Source organism: Neltuma alba, unplaced genomic scaffold (genome assembly GCF_004799145.2).
Source record: "Neltuma alba isolate B1F8T4 unplaced genomic scaffold, ASM479914v2 tig00010921_pilon, whole genome shotgun sequence".
Classification (NCBI taxonomy): Eukaryota; Viridiplantae; Streptophyta; class Magnoliopsida; order Fabales; family Fabaceae; genus Neltuma; species Neltuma alba.
Genome location: NW_021635697.1, coordinates 1 through 13,128, shown reverse-complemented (window position 1 = coordinate 13,128; position 13,128 = coordinate 1). Strand labels below are relative to the sequence as shown.

General features: G+C 35.9%; 1 protein-coding gene across 2 annotated transcripts; it reads left to right on the top strand.

The window, feature by feature from the left end:
- Positions 1-427: 427 nt before the first annotated feature.
- Positions 428-11,418, top strand: LOC114759943 (methionine S-methyltransferase). 2 transcript variants are annotated; one of them, XM_028949184.1, is made up of 12 exons: positions 428-745; positions 2,038-2,231; positions 2,347-2,553; positions 3,590-3,685; positions 4,046-4,234; positions 4,305-4,493; positions 4,589-4,825; positions 6,163-6,297; positions 7,678-7,998; positions 8,102-8,281; positions 9,050-10,018; positions 10,714-11,418. In XM_028949184.1, the coding sequence occupies exons 1-12, from the start codon at positions 499-501 to the stop codon at positions 11,035-11,037; spliced, it is 3,288 nt and encodes a 1,095-aa protein (XP_028805017.1). In that variant the 5' UTR covers positions 428-498; the 3' UTR covers positions 11,038-11,418. The 2 variants fall into 2 exon arrangements, with proteins under 2 accessions (XP_028805017.1, XP_028805016.1); XM_028949183.1 differs by having other exon boundaries at positions 7,675-7,998.
- The last annotated feature ends 1,710 nt before the right edge of the window (positions 11,419-13,128 follow it).

Genomic DNA, 13,128 nt, shown 5'->3' with positions numbered 1-13,128 from the left:
CCACTGGGTGCACCTGGAAAAATACTTAGGGATGCTGGATGCACCTTAACCCCGAAAAAATTCCACATCACCTACTTATTAGACATGCCAGGTCAGATTATTTTAGTCAAACTTGTGCTGACTCATCAATTTAACGGTCAAAGTAACAGACCTGTTAGCATGGGATAGCAGTGCACCATTTTAATTACTTTGAGGGTAAAATTGCACCATAAATTACTTTAACTACTGGGTACACCTGACAAAATACTTGGCGGGTGCTAGATGCACCTTAACCCAAGAATTTATAAAAAATGTATAGAAAATAGAAGCAAATAGAGTCCTCTTCTCTGCTGGTCAAAAAAAAAAAAGAAAAAGAAAAAGAAAAAAGAATCGTCTTCTCCCCCGAGAAGCGTATATATGACCAATGAAGGAATGACTCCATGACTGACTAGCGTCTTCTCTGACCAAGTCTGTTTAAAGTGCTCCCAATTTCTCTCTCTGCAGTGACCGTCAACGGCAATGGCAGCGAATGGCGTCGTCTACGGCTCGGTGGAGGAGTTCCTGAAGCAGTGCGAGCAGTCCGGCGATGCCGCATACGGTGCATTCCGGTCGGTGCTGTCTCGCCTGGAAGATCCGACTACCCGTTCCCAAGCGCGGATCTTCCTTTCGGACCTGCAGAAGCGTTTTCCCACCAAGGAAGCCTGCGATCACTGCTTTAAGACCTACCATTTCCGGATCGAAGACATTTTCTTGGACCAATACGAGGGTATTGTCATTGCTGCTTACTGAGTCTCCTTGTTCATTTTGCATATGGTTTTATCCCTTTAAGTTGACCTGTTTGGTTGGTGGGAAATCGAGTATGACTGGGAATGGAAATCTGTGGGCGGTGATATGAAAACTTTGCGCCAAGTAAATAATGTCTAGTTTACAGAAAGCTATAGGGAAAGCTCAATGTAGTGCGCTTCTTTTTCACTTTTCCTTTTTTTGGAAGATAACATCTGGCATCAGTTAATATCTGGTACTTTCTTAGCATGAAATCAGGGTCGCATGCAATTCCATTACGTGTTGTTTTCTGCAGTATATCCATCCCCCCCACCTCCCGGGGGGAAACACAAAATGAAGCGCTGTAACTGACAGGGATCATATGAAGGACCGGGCCGATTGGTTTTGTACACTAACAACGAAAGAAGATAAACCTGGGGATCGGATGGATTTTTTCTTCTTTTTTATTTCATATTTTTACCAACAGAGTGACAAGTAAATTATCCTTGTTCGAATACATGACATCATGGATAGCGTTTATAGTCCACCGATTTCTTCTTAGCTCTGTCACTTAGCGTTGGATTTTTGTGGATTGGCTCTGTGGTTTATAGTTACAATAGACAATCGTAGAATCTTTTTTCCCCAAAGACAATAGTAGAATTATATCTGAATTTACTGTTTCAACCCAAACGAATAAAACCTTAAATAGGCGGGAGAAACCTGAGGCTGAAATGCGTTCAAGTGCCGCCTTTTGTTCCAGAGGAGTTTCATTATGTTCCATTGCATAGAAAACAAGATTTTTGCCCCATATATTTTGTCAATGCAAAATGATTTCGATATTAAACAGTTTAATGCTGTTTCTCTTCGCGTTTTGCTTGAGTAACAGAGCCTCCTTTAACGGAGTTAATTATTTCCAACTCTCAGGAATAACAGATGTTCTAAGTAATTAATTTCAGTGCCTTACTTTGGCAGTGAATGAGACTGTACCAACGATTGTTCCAGCATAATGCTGGGCTTTTCTTCCTCTATGATTAATATTATTAACTCATCTTATGATGCTTTAAAGTATTTACTCTAGACTTTTACTCAAAATATTTACTCTAAACTTACTTTTCCTTTGTACTCTTAGTTTACTGGAATTTTAACATTGTTTATATGATATGCTTCTTGCAGCTAATTCTTCTGTGAAAAATGTGGCAAGTCTATGATTGATGTGTTTTGGATATAGAGTCTACACATGTCGTAACTCTTGAGAAGTGTTCTTCTGACTTCCTCCATATCTCTTATCAAATGCAGGATACCAAGGGAGGAAAAAATTGACAATGATGGTGATCCCTAGCATTTTTGTCCCAGAAGACTGGTCCTTTACTTTTTATGAGGGAATTAATAGACACCCAGACTCCATTTTCAAGGACAGGACTATTGCTGAGTTAGGTTGTGGAAATGGTTGGATATCTATTGCCATAGCCGAGAAGTGGCTGCCTATGAAAGTTAGCTTTTTTTTATTTTAATTTCAGTGCTTTCATGTTTCATTATTTTGATAGATGCTGTCATAATAATTTTGTTATTTGCAGCTGCTAACTTGTATACAACTAATGTCTTCAGGTTTACGGCCTTGATATCAATCCTAGAGCAGTAAAGATTTCTTGGATAAACTTGTATTTAAACGCTTTAGATGAAAAGGGCCAGCCTGTCTATGATGAGGAGAAGAAAACCTTGCTGGATAGGGTAGAGTTTCATGAATCTGATCTTCTGTCATATTGCAGAGAGCATGAAATTCAACTTGAGAGAATTGTGGGCTGCATACCTCAGGTATTCCAAGAACCATCTTATATAGGACATTATCTGGGTTTTTATGGAGGATATAATTTTGTTATAGTATTCCCTGTGCAAGTTTATCCAGGCCTCTCTTTTGGGGCCATGTGACTACGGGACTGTCAAGATTCTATGACCATGAGCTCCTTCTAAAGGCTTCCTTTGATATTTATGTAGGACACTGGAGTTGGAGGTTCTCATATGGATACTATTAAGTGGATGCTTTTTGCTTGAGTTGAATTAAATGTTTGATTTTATGTTTTTCATTTTATATTCTGATTCTTTGAATGGTGCTGATTTGGAAATAATAACTTGATAATTTGATTAATGAAAGTTGCTATTCAGGTGCAGGTCCCTTCTTTCTTTTGTTTATGCCATGTAATTCATAGCTGTATCCTGTGGTTTCTTGTCCATTCTTTTGTTTATTATTTGGAGAATTATTGATTTTGGTGTTTGTTTTGTGCATTAAACTTTTGGCAAGTTCCTCACATTTTTTAGTAATAATATTGAGTCTTGTACTATTGAAAAAATTACTGCTATGAAAAGTACTTTCTAAGTAATCTCTATCAAGAAACAAAACAGTTTAGTTAGTTTCTGTTCTCTTTATCAATTTCTGTTAGCAAAAGCAGTTGGTTATTGGAAAAACGCCAAACACCAGTGAAAGTCCCATGAAGTGAGTTTTTCCCTTTCCTTATCTTAAAATTAAAAGTTTTTTTTTATTGTCACATCACTGTGGTCACATAATCCACAACTTATAAAGCCAAATAAACAAACCGCAAATTATATGATCTGTTCCCATAAAAAATGCTATGCTTTTATTATGCATGCCATATTTCTGGCTTCAGAGAAGCACAAGTCTCAACTTTCGGCCTTATTCTCTTGACTTAGTTGATCTCAGAACCTTGGAGGAATTTGCTTCTCTAACAACCTTAGGAGTTAGGACTTGATGAATTTTGTTTATTCGGAGGTGTTTTGGGAAAAATCTCTTAATCTTTTTTCAAGATATTAATTATGCTTGTGGGGATTCATGCAGATTCTTAATCCCAACCCAGATGCAATGTCTAAGATTATTACTGAAAATGCAAGTGAGGAATTCCTTTATTCCTTGAGCAATTATTGTGCGCTTCAGGTAAGAAATTTCCTGTATTATTATTACTTTAATTTGGTGAATCCCTGGTATTGTTTTATTGGTTGTCTATAATGTATTTAGCTTTTATGTTTCGCTTCTTTAAATGCCAAATACGTAACTGTTAATCTTTGACATGCTTGTATAAAGTTTCATTAGCTCTACTTTTCTGATATTTTTCCAAAAGCTCATGGTTTTGTGTCCAGCTTAAATTTTACTTGCTTAGTATTCTCATTCAATAATTTTCATTCCATATTCACCAAGTTTGAAAGATATCAACCTGTAGAAATATTTCTGATTAATATGCTGGCGAATTAATTATAACTGTACAGCACCATTCTCATTTTTTTTTAATCCATCTAGGGTTTTGTTGAGGATCAGTTTGGCTTAGGGTTAATTGCTAGGGCGGTTGAAGAGGGAATAGCAGTAATCAAACCAAATGGAATCATGATATTTAACATGGGAGGTCGCCCAGGTCAAGGTGTTTGCAAACGATTGTTTGAACGTCGGGGTTTCCGCGTCACAAAACTTTGGCAGACTAAAATTCTTCAGGCAAGCAAATATCTCCTTGACTTGATATCATTTATTCAGTGGAAGAGGCCTTATTATTGTGTTGGTACAGGCTGCAGACACAGATATTAGTGCCTTAGTTGAGATTGAGAAGAACAGTCCACACCGTTTTGAGTTCTTTATGGGACTTTCTGGTGATCAGTCAATTTGTGCAAGGACAGCATGGGCATATGGAAAGGCTGGTGGCAGCATTTCTCATGCTCTATCAGTTTACAGCTGTCAACTTCGTCACCCTAGTCAGGTGTGTACTTCACTAAAGCCTCTGAATTACAAAAAGCATATCTATTTTCCTTATATAGGAGGAAATTAAAGTGTGATGCATTCTTACACTGACAGGTTAAGGTTATTTTTGAATTTCTTAAAAATGGATTCAAAGAGATCAGCAGTTCTTTAGATTTGTCCTTTGATGATGATTCAGTTGCGGATGAGAAAATTCCTTTCCTTGCTTATCTTGCAAGAATCTTAAGAGAGAATTCGTATTTTCCTTATGAGCCACCATCTGGATCCAAAGGATTTCGCAGTCTTGTTGCAGGATTTATGAAAAAGTATCACCATGTTCCAGTGACTGCCAATGTAAGAGTGACATTGTGCTTCTTCATTATTTAGCATGCTGCTTTCATTATTTAGCCATGCTGCAGAATACGCACATATGCATAACACATAAGATGATGTCTCATCAACTCTGTTCTATGCTATCATTCATTTCCTGGCTGCTACTATTTTTTGCCATGAATGTTTTTATTGGCATATTATGATGTAAATAAAAATGAGAATCCTATTAGGTGCCACTCTGTCCCTTTATCAGTCTTTTCTGATTCCATACTTTCACTTATATACTTGCCTTATATGGTGGCATTAATCATGCACGGATGATTATATGAAACACAGCAAGCAGGTTGCTGCTTTTCAGCTGATAAAAGCGTCAAATTGGAAGGATCTTCTTTTAAAGAAGTTAGAATTAGAATAGAATTCATGTGCTGTTTGATGTTTTTGTGCTATCTTGTAGTAGTTGAGTTGTGTTGGATAAGGCGAGCAAACAACTGTCATTAGAATTCACAGGAAACCAGCAAATTGGAAACGAAGACCAAGAGATGAGACCAAAGGTTTGAGAGTGTCCAATAAGGAGGTGGGCCTACCTATCTACCTCTGACCAACCCTTTTAGTGAAAACATGGGAATCGTTACAAATATTAGCTGGAAATAAGGACCAAATAAATTTGGAAAAAAACTAGGGAGTCGAATGCTATTACTCAAGCTGGACTTAATTTTTGGGAAATAGATTTGGAATGCTAGGAAAGCTAGTTATAAGCCGTGTATGGTAAATGTTTACTTCGCATCTTGGGGAGGAGTGTTCAAGATGACAAGAAAAAGTTGTGCAGCATAGAACATGTTATTAGAAATTTTGTAATATTTGTTTTTTGGTGGCTAGCACAAGTTCTTACTAGTACACTCACTCCTAAAGCTTTTTTTTTTTTTTTCCCTGGTTCTCATCTTTATCTATTAGTTTGTCAAGTTGTTAGATTTTTATCTTTACTTTCTAGTAACACTATTTCTGTCAGATGATTTAATTTTTATAGTATTCTAACTCTTCTATTCATTTTGTTCTAGAAGACTCTGTCTTGTTGGCTTGTATTCTCATGCGATGAAAATCTTATTATTAGATTATTACATATTAAATGGGTTAAAGTTTGTGGATATTCATAGGAATTAAAATTTGTACCTTCTTTGTCTCATGAGTGCAAATACTTCCTACTATGATGTATTGAAAATAAAATGTAAATTCTCTGCAGTCCTTTATACTGTTTTTGTTGATGGCATGTTACATTTTCCCCACTTGAGCTACCTGGCTCACGTTTGGAAAATGTCCTGTAGCACCTGATATTGACTTTTTCCTTGCAAATCTTTTTATAGAATGTGATCATCTGCCCTTCAAGGACTGTAGCAATTGAGAATGCTCTTCGCTTGTGCTCACCTCATCTTGCAATTGTTGATGAACACCTGACTCGACACCTGCCCAGGCAGTGGTTAACATCTTTGGCAGTTGAGGTATGCAGTTTCCATGACATGCTTTTTGGTGTTTCATGTTGTTCAAAGTGTCATAAGCAACTGCAACCATAACTTCTATTTTCTAGTAGCAGATTCCTTTAAGAACAGCTTCTTGCTTCATATAGCTGGGAGCCTGGCACATCTTTGTCCTTGAACTTTAAATTTCTGCAGGAATCGAATTGATTCTGACTGAATTCTTTTGCCACTTGCTGAAATCTCTTAGAACTTTTAAGGGTGAAAGTAAACCAGTTTGGATAGTTTATGTCATCAGAGCATAAGCAGCTCCAAAAAAAAAAAAACTCTTTTGCATGGGAAAAATATATTTAGCTGCCTTATGATGCTAATGTGTTAGTTGCTGACCAAAATCTACAAGATACATCAGAAAGTGCTTTCAAGATTTTGAGCAGTGGAATAAAACTGCCAGACACTGAGAGTTGTGCATCACTTACTTTCCGTGGGAGGATGAGATTAGTGAGATCTAGCGCAACGATGATGAACTCCCTGTCATTCTGGGGTATCCTTACCCTATCATATCAGGATGAGATTATTTCTCTGGCGGTTTTAAATAAGGGATTCTGTTGTAATATGGAGCTGTTGGATATAAAATCCATTTTCCTGGAAATTTACAAATTTACTAATATTTTGCAAAGCCGATGGGCTTCTGATATCACCAATTTACGAGAATTTTCTGTATGACCTGCTGCTTCTTTTGACAGAAGAGATGGGCTTATGAGTGGTTCTATATTATCAGAACCATTTAATCGGCATAAGCCAACTTCTTTTCTGCAATAAAATTTTTTGCTGATATTAATAGTGACTGGCTTGGCTGTATCATATCTTTCAATTTCTCCCTATTTATATTTTATGAACAAATATTTTCTATCCAGGTGAACAAGATGTTTAGTGTTAATGATATAATCTTAACAGCTGAGCAATAATCACCATATATTTTTAACATTCTTTTGCTTAGGAGAATATAGAGGTATTAGTTGCAACTGCCATATTGAGACTTTGAACATATGGAAATGTGTCTTTTGTTCCTTGCATTTATATTAATGGGATAAAAAAGGAATAAAGATGATGATGACCCTCTCTTTTGCTGACAGATATGGAGTCCTGATAAAGTTGTTTGTCATCGTGGAGACCTTCCCTCTTCATTTCGCCTGCATAGCTTCTCTTAGCATTTATTTAGTGATGTATCCATATCCATAGTTCTAGTTCTAAATATATAATTTCTCCAAAATTGGAAATTGCCAGTGGATTTTATCCCAAAAAAAGGAGTGCTAGTGGAAATAAATGATTGAATTTCTCTGTTTCATTTTGAAAACTCTGCATGTTAATCTGACTTAAATATGCTATTTTTCTTTTTCTTTTCAGAAGAATGCAGTATCTGGTGACTCCTCAGAGGATACTCTTACAGTAATTGAAGCTCCTAGGCAGTCGGACTTAATGATAGAACTGATAAAGAAGTTGAAGCCACAAGTGGTGGTGACTGGGATTGCTCTTTTTGAGGCAGTTACTAGTTCAGGTTTTGTTAACCTCTTGGAAGCAACACGGGAGATTGGATCTCGTCTCTTTATAGACATATCTGATCACTTTGAGCTATCCAGCCTCCCAGGATCTATTGGGGTCCTAAAATATCTAGCAGGAAATACTCTTCCTACTCATGCAGCAATTATATGTGGATTAGTGAAGAATAAGGTAAAGTTCTGTGTTGACTGCTTTGACTCAATCACCACATACAGGGCACATTCGATTTTTTTCCTCACAATTTCTTCTTGATGATTTGAACAACATATTGCAGGTTTATCCAGATTTAGAAGTAGCTTTTGTCATTTCTGAAGAAGAGTCTCTCTTCAGTGCCTTATCCAAAACTGTTGAACTACTTGAGGGCAATACTTCACGGATTAGTCAGTACTACTATGGTTGTATTTTTCATGAGCTTCTTGCTTTTCAGCTTGCAGACAGACATCCAGTTACTCAGGTTTGTCAGTCTTACTTCCTCTGAGTAATTGGGGAGTGTATTAGATGATTTGCATCCCCAGTAGCTTATAAATAATGAATGAGAAAGTCGTATTGGATATGAATAAGTTGAGTAAAGAGTAGTGTTATATTTTACCATGCATCAAATGGTATCAAAGCACAATTTGGCACCATATCAAGAATTCATGATGCCTACAAGGGATTTGAATGGACTTTAATGGATGTCATAAATGCGTGTCATAGATAGAGAAATGATAAAGAAGACGATGGCAACTGTGATTCAACCGTAATGAATATGAAGCCTTGGCATTTGAGGTGGGAGAACCAAGTCGCTTAAATACCCTATAAAGCATTCTATAATTTTTGATGTGGAACTTAGGCATATCCATTACTACCTTAGTCTCCTTCAATCTACCTTGTTATCTGAAGCAAACTAGAACAATCAACTTGGTATGGATGAATCAATTGACAAACTGATATTTTTTCCCATGCATAACCTAGTGTAATGGTCGGAACTAATTTATGGTCATTGATTCTTTTTTTGTTCCTGATGAGCCAGAGGCCTCCTGGAGTTCCGTGCCTTAACTGTTTCAAATTTGAACTCCTGGGCTGATTACAATCTGAAAAACGAAAATGTTATCTAGCCCATCTTGTTCAATTTCTTTATTGTTACCAACATCTGGGCAGTTAAACTCCTTAGATTAATTATCCCCATTGGAATTTGTTTCATTACCTAAATTTTGACTTAAATTTTGACTTATTTCTTCAGAGAAACAGTGAAAATGTCAAATCAGCAGCTACGATAGGATTTGCTGGCTCAACTATACCAGTGCTTAGTAATGCGGAGCTGTCCATCGATGGGGCGGAGAACGGGTCTCTAATCCACATGGATAGTGATCAAAGCTTCTTGTCTATTCCATCTTCTATCAAGGCTTCTATTTTTGAAAGTTTCGCAAGACAAAACATGACAGAATCAGAAACTAATGTCACCCCAAACATCAAACAATTTGTCAGTAGAAACTATGGTTTCCCAACAGATAACAACGCAGAAATTATATATGCTGAAAATTCAACGGCTCTTTTTAATAAATTGGTCCTTTGCTGCATCAAAGAAGGTGGCACCTTATGTTTTCCAACTGGATCAAATGGGAACTATGTTACGGCTGCCAAGTTTTTGCAAGCTAGCATAGTGACAATTCCCACCAATGTCAATGAAGGTTTCAAGCTCACAGGGAAGACACTTGCTGGAGTCCTTGAGACTGTGAAAAATCCATGGGTCTATATCTCTGGCCCAACAGTTAACCCAACTGGTTCACTTTATAGCAACGGTGAGGTGCAAGAAGTCTTAGGAACTTGTGCTAAATATGGGGCAAGAGTTGTAATTGACACTTCATTTTCGGGTTTGGAATATGACTATGAAGGCTGGGGTGGCTGGAATTTGCATCAGTGCTTGTCAGAGCTAAGTTCTTCATGCAAGCCATCATTTTGTGTTTCTCTTTTTGGAGGATTATCTCTGAAGATGCTCAATGGTGTCCTCAGATTTGGGTTTCTGATTCTAAACGAGCCAGTTTTAGTCGACGCATTTTATACCTTTCCAGGATTAAGCAGACCCCATAGTACTGTTAAATATGCCATAAAGAAGTTGCTGGGTCTCATGGAGCAGCAATCAGCAGACCTATATGATGTCACTATTGAGCACACGAGGGAATTGAGAAGTAGATACAAATGCTTGAAAGAGGTAATTTTTCATTTTTATTTAGAACTTTATTTGTTGAATTCTACCCGGCTGGTTTTTGTGGCCTAAATCTCAAAGATAAATTATAAACACGATTGCATGACTACAGCAAAATTTCTAAACGTTCCATGTCAGGTGCTTCATTAATTGAAGTAGCATGAACTTACGTTAAGCCATTTTGTTGAAATTAGATTTTTAAAATAATTTCTGTTTTGTGAAAGGGCAAGCAGCTAGTAAAATAATATATTCCTTATGTTGCTTGAACCTCCCGTTTGGCTTTCAAATTACATTATTGGAATGACCGCTCAGTGTAACTTCTTGCACATTTGAACTGGCAACAAAATGTTGTATGGTTATTCAGCCAAGTTTTTGTAGAGGAATCATGAAACTAATTATATATTCAGATGTTCACTTAAGAAATAATACTTCTTAAGACATGCGGCCCGGCTGGTTGCATTTATGCAGAGATTTTCTTTCCAATATACAAAAAATAAGATGCAATTTTTATTATACTCTTGTTACATTTCAGTTCATTTTTTGGATTCATTCCTATTCAGTGTACCAAACATTTCAAAAGCACATGCTTTTTAACTTCCAAATCATTTTGAATCTTAATCTGCCTATGATCTATAATTTCAAACTTATCTGTATTTGCCATGATTTTGATATATTCTTCATTTCTTTCTTACTGGCCATAGGCTCTTGAGAAATGTGAGTGGGATGTGCTTGATTCCTCAGCTGGTGTTTCTGTCGTGGCCAAGCCCTCGGCCTATCTCGACAAGATCATGAAGCTCAAGATTTCACCAGAAAGTGATGAGAGCCATGGAAATGCCACCACTGAAATCAAGATTGATGACTCAAATATTAGGACTGCCATTCTCAAAGCCACTGGTTTATGCATAAACAGTGGCTCCTGGACCGGAATTCCTGGTTACTGTCGGTTCAACATCGCGTTGGAAGAAAATGAGTTCAAGAAAGCATTAGAGTGCATCGCTAAATTCAAAGAACTTGTGCTGACCTGAAGTCTTCTAATGAAGATCAATAGTTTGAGGTTGAAGGTGACAATGAATGAATCAGTTTGATCCTCATTGCAGGTCCCGAACCTTGTGTTAGAGGTTCGTCCTTTATTCTTGTGATTCAGTGCAATGATCGTTGTGCTGTTGTTCTCTGGCTGTGGTGTTTCCTGTGAGCTCCGCTTATGACGAGGGATAATGAATATACTATATATATATATGTATATATGTATATATGTATAAGAGACTGTTTTATGCTGATCCTCTAGTAAATCTGTGTCACTGACTGATAATATTGATCATAATTTTATATTTGTGCTCAGGAAGATAATATTCAGTTCTTGTATGAATGGAAAAGAACATATTATACATGAGAACAGCTTTATATTAGCATAAGATTCTTTACTATATATACCACTTAGTGCGGTCATTTTATCACTCATAATTAAGAATAATTTATTTTTAATTAAGAAATTGCCATAACAATCATTCTTTCACTGATAATTAAGAAATTGAATCTCCGGACTATTCCCTACGATAAGAACGTATGTTTTTTTCTTTTTTCTTTTTGTTCTTTTGTATTTATATTCTCTGATGTAAAAAGGTACTACTCGGTTGTGGACCCTTTATTTGTTGCTAAATAAGCCTAATTATTACCACTATCGATATATCTCCGAAGCTCGTAAACTTCCTCCTTTTAATATCTTCGATTGACTCGTACGCCATAGTTATGAGAAAATTGATGTCAAGACATGAGAGAGAAAGAAAAGATCGATTGATTTTTTGGGTGAATTGCTATGAAATCTTACTATAATTATTAAAAAATCTCAATGACAATAAACAGCTTGTAGTGATAAATTTTAGAATAATAAATGATAATAGGATTTAGTGGTAATTATCTTCTTTCCTTTTAAGTTTTCCACGAAAGTGAAGGACATGAGCTTTATATTGACAGCAAATTTTACAAGGTAAATGACAGTAACAGAGCAAGAAACAATATTTAATACGATCAGAGCAAGTTTTAAAACATCCCTCTCTTGCTCAATTACTCCTCTCTCTTCAACAGGGTGCCAACGTGGCTGGTGACTTTTCCGGGCTAAAATTTCGTACAAAGTTTTTTTTTTGAAAAATTTACAAGGGAAACAACAAGACCCACAATGACAGCTCAACACATGTCGTGAAAATAGTTTTTCAGTCCAAATTGAATGGTCACCGAATTTGGTCAGTGGTTCAACCGGCAGGACCGTCTGGTCCAATTCGATATTTTTGATCATTGCCATTTGGTTTGTTTTTTTTTTGGGCTCTCAATTCTATATTTCATTGGTTTAATTTATAAGATAGTTTCTCTGTTGTTTTTCAAAAGATTTAAAGTTTTGAATTAGTCCAATCATTTTTATAAGATGCTATTTGGGTTATCTGCGCATTAAATATTACTTCCGGTCCTAATTATAAACCAGTTCACTAATTTGAAAAAATAAATAAAAGAATTCAAGTTAGTCATTTGTAATAAATAGGTGTTGTCTTTCCTAAAATATCTTTACTAATCAAATGTGTTAGCTAAAACTATAATTATTAGAATGATTATCTTAAAAAAATTAAGTAAATATGAGAGACAAAATGGATTGGAGTTTTATATTTAGAACCAACATAAAATCAAACCGGGTCTTATATTAAAGACCGGAGGTAGTGTATTTTTATCAGTTTTACCCCTTATTAATTGAATTATTTTTTACTGTACATTCTTTCCATCTTTTTTTTTTTTTCCATATTATTTCTCTCTCTTACTTATCCTCCTATAAATAAGGGCACATTTTAAAAATATATAATCTTTTACAAATTTTAAGATTTCTTAAATCGCATGATTCGGGATCTTTATTAAAAGGATCAAAGGGAGTAATTTTAAATTTTAACATGTTTTACTGAAATAAAAAAAATCTAAAACCTCGTCAGTTTTGTCTTAAAGTTTATTTTTTTAACTTTATTTAATATGCATATACACACGTTCCAGTGACATACTTCTCCCTTTCCTATATATTTGGGATAGAATGATCTTTTTCATAAGTTATACTTTATACATGAAAATCGAATTCATTTTTTTTC